Source organism: Poecilia reticulata, linkage group LG19, assembly GCF_000633615.1.
Source record: "Poecilia reticulata strain Guanapo linkage group LG19, Guppy_female_1.0+MT, whole genome shotgun sequence".
NCBI lineage: Eukaryota > Metazoa > Chordata > Actinopteri > Cyprinodontiformes > Poeciliidae > Poecilia > Poecilia reticulata.
The window spans coordinates 1562441-1570327 of NC_024349.1; the positions used below are offsets into that span (position 1 = coordinate 1562441).

At 45.9% G+C, this 7887-nt stretch overlaps 1 protein-coding gene across 1 annotated transcript in view; it reads right to left on the reverse strand.

Annotated features, from left to right (window-relative positions):
* The window catches only part of nlrc3 (NLR family, CARD domain containing 3), a 24910-nt gene that overhangs the window by 9272 nt on the left and 7751 nt on the right, over positions 1-7887 (reverse strand). The window contains exons 3-9 of the mRNA XM_008436346.2: positions 6506-6769; positions 3066-4812; positions 2850-2936; positions 2024-2107; positions 858-941; positions 707-790; positions 538-621 (exon numbers count right to left, since the gene is read on the reverse strand). Coding sequence (XP_008434568.1) covers positions 538-621; positions 707-790; positions 858-941; positions 2024-2107; positions 2850-2936; positions 3066-4812; positions 6506-6769 — 2434 coding nt within the window. The remainder of the gene's footprint in view (positions 1-537; positions 622-706; positions 791-857; positions 942-2023; positions 2108-2849; positions 2937-3065; positions 4813-6505; positions 6770-7887) is intronic.

The following is a 7887-nucleotide window of genomic DNA, read 5'->3' on the forward strand; positions in this document are numbered from 1 at the left end:
TAGCATTAGCTTCCGACACGTACCGTGTTGCTATAGCGCATTAGCATTAGCTTCCGACACGTACCGTGTTGCTATAGCGCTTTAGCATTAGCTTCCGATACATACCGTGTTGCTATAGCGCGTTAGCTACTGTTTATAGTGAGTACTTTAGTGTTAGCATAGCCAGTTAGCGGTGACCTCCACTCAAACCAAATTGCAAACATAATAACAAATGCAGGCTGTTTATGGAATAAATGTAATTAAAGTGTCAACAGTTTTAGCCTCAGTTTAAATCCATTTGTATATGGTAACAGCAGTTACCCGTCTAGTTTTGATAAGTTTGATTGAATTTAGCACGTTAGCATTAACTTCTGCTACATTCGGTGATTAGAAAAGTTATTTTATTAATGAATATATCCAAGTTAAAGTATCAACTGTCATATTTAACAGGCTGCAGAGTTTACCGACATTCATGTAACGATGTCTGGATGAAAACTTGGTGGCTCAGGATGAATAAATAAATTAAAATGAGTGAAATTAAAACCATTAGCTGCTTACATCAACTTTGTGAGAGTTCGGTTTGTCTTCAGCGCCTCTGCGATCCTCTTGGCTCCTCCTGCGCCGACTGCATTTTTCCGCATGCTGAAAAAGCAAATCGGAAAGAGAACATGCTGCACATTTCACATGAAAACTGCCAGGAATGAACTGTCAGCAGGACGAAACTGACTTCAGAGACACCAGCTTGCGGTTGGACTGCAGGACGTCTGCGATGGCCTGAGCTCCTTCTTCCCCGATGGAGTTATTCTGCAGGCTGACGCCAGCGGAGTTACAAATACGGAACATTTTAAAATGTAGAAAAACCTTTTAGTTATACTCACTTGATTGACACCAAGGCTTGGTTCATTTTCAGAGCCTCTGCCAGAAACTTTGCCCCTTTTGATCCAATGCTGTTGTTCTTCAAGCTGAATTTAAAATAAAGTAAATGAAGTTATGGGTATCAGACTGAAAGAGGACGAACGCAGATGCACGGCTCTCTCATCCAAAAACAAATAAAAAGCCGTTTATCCTCCAATCACCTCATAATTATGTGCTGCTTACAGTTAAACCCAAACTTATTCGCACTGTTTGGACATTTAAAACGGTTTTTATTTAACAAAAACGTTTGTTTCCAATTGGACCAAAGGACAAAAATCTCATAAAAGACACAAAAACAATGTAAATATTCTAATATATTCTATTAAACTATGATATGTCCAACATTATTTATCACATTTATAATCAATCAAAACAGTTTTACTGCTATAATATTATTAAAATCCTGTTTTTAAACTACTGAGAATCTTTTCCATGTTTTATCTCGACTCTCTTTTCATCACACAAAGGATTCTCGAACTTTGACTGAGCCACTTAAAAACATTAAAATTAACTTATTTCAGGAGAAAATTGTTGGTAAGAATAAAACAAAATATCCTCGGGGTATAAATTGTCTTTTATTTAGTAAAATAGTAATAAAATAAATTGGTATTTGCAGTTTACGCTTAGCAAATTGTAAAATAAAAACCCTTCAAGCTGTATGGATATTTGTTCATATAAATATCCTCCAAATATATTTTATTTGGAGTTTTACCAAATATAAAACTCCAGTTGGTAAAACTCCCAATATATTGGAGTTTTACCAATAAAACTCCCAATATATTGGGGTAAAACTCCAATATTGGGAGTTTTACCAATAAAACTCCCAATATATTGGGAGTTTTATTGGTAAAACTCCAAAATATTGGGAGTTTTACCAAATATAAAGCTCCAGTTGGTAAAACTCCCAATATATTGGGGGTTTTACCAATAAAACTCCCAATATATAGGGAGTTTTACCAATATATTGGAGTTATATTGGTAAAACCCCCAATATATTGGTAAAACTCCCAATCAATATATTGGGAGTTTTACCAATAAAGACACGTTTTCTCCCATCACTTCAACAACAGATTTGGAAACCGAACAGGTTTGGGCTCCTCCGTGACTGAAGCATCGGTAAAAGTCTCACTTGATGGCGGTCAGGGTTCGGTTCACCAGCAGGGCTCGGCTCAGGGCTTTGGCTCCTTTGGTGCTGATGACGTTGTCGGCCAAACTGAAGGCAAGAACAAAACAAGCTGCACTTATTCGTGTCTCGTTGTAATCAGGCAGGTGTGCGTTTCTAGCAACAGGTGCGCGTTTCTAGCAGGGCTGTAGTGACACAATAATCTCACGATACGATATATATTGCGATATTGGGCAAACGATGCAATTCGATTCACTTTTGCGATTTTCTGAAAGATTTGAGAGGGACAGAGTGATTTTGGTGACATTTTGTGACTGTTGTAGAGTTGGATTGAATTAATTTAACTGAAAACTGATTAGAAGCACCAACTGCACAACACCTGGCTCTGGTTGGACACAGACTTAAAGTCGACAGCTGGACAAAATGAATCAAACATGTTTCTTTTAATAGAAACAGTACAAACTGTAGCTTACATGCATTTGTAAAGTAAATAAAGTTCACCAAGTACCTGCTCTGAATAGTTTGATACCTTTTGAACCTTGACACTCTAAGCCTGATGACCTAATCACTCTCCCGGCGAAGCAAGCAGTGAGCGAGCCAGGTGACAGGTGGATGATACGATACTTTCGGATGAATGTCGATTTTTTTTCTAGGACAGTAAATATCAATATATATTGCAAAATCGATATTACACAGCCCTAGTTTCTAGCAGAGACGTTCAGACAGGTGTGTGTTTCTAGCAACAGGTGTGTGTTTCTAGCAGGGACGTTCAGACAGGTGAGTTTCTGGCTCAGCGGCTCCAGCAGTGAAAACTTGTCCAGGATGGTCCAACCTTATTTTCCGGATGTGGCAGTCTTTGGCGCTCAGGAGGCTCCCGAGCAGCTCCATGACGTCGTCCTTGAAGTTATTATTCTCCAGCCTGTTCGACACAAAACATTCACTGTAAAACTGCGCAGATTGGAATTACGAAAACAAATGTGCTAATTGGAACCGAGGCCATTTGTAAAGGTTTTGCTTTTCCCCATATTTAACAGTGTTTCTTACTGACCTGAGATGGGTGCAGTACAGCAGCTGTGGGAGTAAACTTTTCACCGTTGGGTAGTTCAGACACCCCGTCAGGTTGGTTTGCTCGCTGCACTCTGGGGAGACGTGCAGCAGGAAGCCCAGCACCACGCAGTGCGGCCGCGTCAGCTTTCCAGCCAAGCTGCCCTGCCGCAGGTCCTCCTCTACGCTCCGGAGCAGCTCGCCGTGTTGCAGCTCTTGCAGGCAGTAGGCCAGGTTGACGGCTCGGAGGGACACCACCGAACCCACGCTGGACAGGAGGCTCTGTAAAAACCCTCCGGCCCAAACCTTCTGGCTGCCGTCGTCTTTCCCGAGAGCCAAGAGCCCAGCCAGAGGTTTCATCGTAGTTGGGCACAGCAAGCCCGTCAGGAAGCGCACAAACAGATCCAGGTGGCCGTCTTCGGCTTGCTGCGAGTGTTGGAAGGCGCTTCTGAAGTGGTTCTGGAACCCGATCTTGGGCCAGGACATGGTGCTCTCTGAGAACAGGTCAAAGATGGCCCGCTTGGAGGAAACGTGATAAAACGTAGCTGCAAGGAACTCCTGCAGGGTCAGGTGTGTGAATCTGTAAGTGGTGTGTATGGTGGACTCGGTCCGGATCAGAACTCCGACTCCCAGGCTGCACTGAGTTTGCAGTGAGTCTATCCCGTAGGCCCTGAGGTCCGGCTCGCTGAACGTGTACTTGTGCTTCAGGAGGCTGTAGAAGGCCAGTCGTCCCAGGTTGCCCAGCAGTTTGCGGTTGGTCGCATGATGCTGCTCAGACTTCACAGGCTCCCTGCCTCTTGGTTCCCCTACTTCTGCTTTCATGGAGCAGAAATGGGCGCACAGCTCAGTGCAGGTCTTAGGCAGGTTCTCCTGTGACCCGCTCTGCATGATGTACAGCAACGTCTCTGCTAGCATCCAGCAGATGCAAGGTATGTAGCACATCACCATTAGGGTCTTATGGGCCTCCAAGTGGGCCCATATCCTGGTGGCGAAGTCGTTCTCTGAGAAGTGGTGGCTCAGAAAGACCTGGATGTCCGCTGGGCTGAATCCTGGGATCTCCGTGACCCGGTCCACCAATCCGCCCGGGATCAGGGAGGCGACTCCTGGCCTCGACGTCACCCACACCGACACGTCTGGGAGCAGATTCCCTCGGATGATGTTCGTCACCAGGTCGTCAATGGAGACTTCCTTCTTCGGGTCGTTGCAAGGAGCCGCGTCAGAGAAATTCAAAGTGCTGCGAAACTCGTCCAAACCATCGAAGATGAGCAGCGTCCTGCAGGCGTCGTTTAGGACCAAACCGGGTGCCGGCAGATGCGGGAAAGTCGTCTTCAACAGCCTCTCTGCGGAAAGTTTCTCCAGACCGTTGAGCTCGCACATCGTGAAGGGCAAGACGAAGTGTATATCCGGACTCATGGTCCCTTGGCACCATTGTCTGATGAAGTGTCGCACCCAGGTTGTCTTGCCAATACCAGCCACTCCGACTGTGAGCGTCACCCTGGGAGGCAAGCTGACCCTGGTGAGGGGCTCAAAGAGCTTGGCGAGGCCCAGCTGCCTCAGATGGTTCCTCCTCCCTCCTCGAGTCGCTCCCACCTGCATCAGATCGTGCTCCTTTTGCTGGAAGTCGGAGAGTCCGTCCACCATCAGTAAACTCCTTGAGGAGATGTTCAGTTTGGGGCAGCTGGCTGAGTCTCTGTCTCTCTGCTTCTCATATTGCTGCAGCAGCACCTCTTTGTGCTTCGTCACCGTGGCGTCTAAGGAGGAAGGATCCAAACATTTTCCATTACACACGTCTCAGCCTCTCTGGTGCAATTCTCAAAACTACTTGCTCAACCTTCCAATCACTGCATCACAAAAAAAGCAGTTTCCCATCCCTTTGATAAAGTTGCAGAAGCTTTTCTGCATTATCCAAGTGATTATGTACAATTCTCTGCTTTCTCCTGCGTTTCAGTTGCTCAATTGCCTCGACCTCCACATCATTTAAGCTCAAGTTTCCTGCTTGACGAGTCGTCCTAACATTTTGGACGACTCGTCACAACAGAACCAGGCTTCTGCCGTGTTTCTGTACATTTCCGTCAGACTTTTCTCTCCATCGGGCCTGAATTGACTCCCATGTAACCCGAGTTCCTCCAACGCAGCAGGTCGTTTGGTGACGCATTTTAGATCCATCCATCCATCCATCCATTTTCTTGCACCCTTTTTCCCTCAGTGGGTCGGGAGGTGCTGGTGCCTCTCCAGCCAACGTTTCGGGCGAGAGGCGGGNGCTTACAAACCGAAGTCCAATTCCTCCTTTTGTGCATCTACTTATGCTGATTGAAGCCATTCTGATTCTGACAAACGTGGGAAACCCTCAATGGAATGGGGGCAGAATCAGCCATGCTGGCCGGGAGGGGCAGAATCAGCCATGCTGGCTGTCGCTGGAGGTCGCAGGAGGTGTGTCTCTGTGTCACAGGGCAACACAGAGACACACAACCATGCACACACTCACTCACACCTAGGGGCAATTTGGAGAGGCCAATTAACCTGACAGTCATGTTTTTGGACTGTGGGAGGAAACCGGAGTACCTGGAGAAAACCCACCATGCACAGGGAGAACATGGAGACTCCATGCAGAAAGACCCCAGGCCGGGAATCGAACCCAGAACCTTCTTGCTGCAAGGCAACAGCTCTACCAACTGCGCCACTGTGCAGCCCGCGCATTTTAGATGAACCAGTTTTCTGAAATGGCTCAAAGGTGCCATGAACAACCAACTGGCAACAAAGCAGAGAGTCTTTTCCTTTCTGCATCACAAATTACAGTAAAAGAGCAACAACTTACAACAGTCATCACGACTTTAGCCACCGTTTACCTTCAGTTTCCGCTTCATTGTCAGCATGACTGATCAACTGGACACTTGTCATTGTGAGGAACTGAAATGTTCATCGGCAGATTTTTAATTCTGAGAAGCAAACTGGGTTTTTCAGGTAATCCCTGATTTGTAGAAATTGTTTTGAGGAACTCGGTTTTGCTAATGAGTGAAGAATCGCACCAAAGCGACTGAGACGGACTGTAGCAAGGCGTTAAAGCCGGGGTGTCAAACTCCAGTCCTGAAGGGCCGCTGTCCTGCAGTTTTTAGATGTGCCACAGGTACAAAACACCTGAATCAAATGGCTTAATTACCTCCTCAGTTYGCCMTGCGACAGACTGGCGACCTGTCCAGGGTGACCCCGCCCCTCGCCCGAAACGTTGGCTGGAGATGGGCACCAGCACCCCTCCCGACCCCACTGAGGGRAAAAGGGTGCAAGAAAATGGATGGATGGATGGATGGATGGATGGATGGATGGATGGATGGATGGATGGATCTATTCAGGTGTGTGCAGCAGAGGCACTTCTAAAAGTTGCAGGACACCGGCCCTCGAGGACTGGAGTTTGACACCCCTGCGTTAAAGGAAGCGATCGTTTCTTACCGTAGCTCAAGATGAGCTGGGCCACCTCCGAGTCCGAGCTCTCGATGAAGGCCTGCAGCGCGTCCGAGCTCTGGCTCTCCTTGGCAGCGGCCATGGAGGTGAGCATGCTGAGCTGGTCCTGCAGCTGGCCCGCCGCCTTAATGCTCGACTCTTCAGCTGACGTCAAGACGTTCACGTTTCTGAGGTGCTGGAGTATTTCCTCCAGGAAGGACTGTGAGACGAAGCTCAGCAGCTGGTCTTTGTGCTTCTGGATCCAGTGAAGCTCTAGAGCGAAAACAAAACATCGACTTGGTTCACTGTGAAACCGGTCAGTAACTCTGGAAAAACTGATGAAACTAAATACTTTCTAATGAACTCTGAAAACCGCCTCGCAAAACTGTTCAAATCTTTTAGCCGTCGTGGGAATCGCTAATTAAAAAGCTAGCCATGCTAACTCTAAAGCACAAGACGCTAAAGCGCTACAACAACATGCTATCTAGCAGAAGATAATGATAAAGCACTAAATGTCCACAATCTGTCAATAACTGAACAACATATCGCCCTCCTCTGGTTCACATTCGCTACTACACATGAACGGTTTGCGCTTCAGGAAGTGATTCTTTCGAACAGATCTTTGACTCACGCTTTCAGTTCATAGTTTATTTATGTAGCAGTTTTGCTAACTGCTACATGAATGTATGACTGTGTTTTTTATTGATTACAATTCGTTCAATTAAGTTTTAAAGAAAAATAATCAAAGAGCACGTAAGAGGAAACGGAACTGCTGTGCAGTCTTCACCCCTTTCAAAATAAGAGCATGAATATAAACAGAAGTATTTTAGGAATTTCTAACAGTTGCTAATCAAAACCTCAACACAGACGTCAAACTTTATTCAGCTTAAAATTAATTTAAGAGAATCTAAGAGCGCTAAACGTTTTCAAAGTTAGCATAAAATGCTAAATGAAATATTAGCTCGTCTATTAAAGGAAAAGGTAATTTTATTTATATGGCACATTTCAGCAACAAGGCAATACAAGGTGCTTCAGAGGAATACTTTGTAATTATTAGCATAAATATGGTGAAAGGGACAGAAAATGGATGGTTTCTGACATCATGGAGGTTATTATGATTAATTCAGGTTTATTTGGCCTTTTTACATCATTTAAAACTAAATTGGTGAGGATTTGGGTTTTATTTTGTTTATCTGTGTCTATTGAGTCTCCATGTTGTCCCTGATTACCCTCTGATTTAATCCCACCTGTGTTCCTGGTCGGGTTCTGGTCGGGTTCTGGTCCTGGTCGGGTTGGGTTCTGGTTCTGGTTGGGTTCTGGTCGGGTCCTGGTTCTGCTCTGGTCCTGGTTCTGGTCGGGTTCTGGCCCTGGTCTGGTTCTGGTCGGGTCGG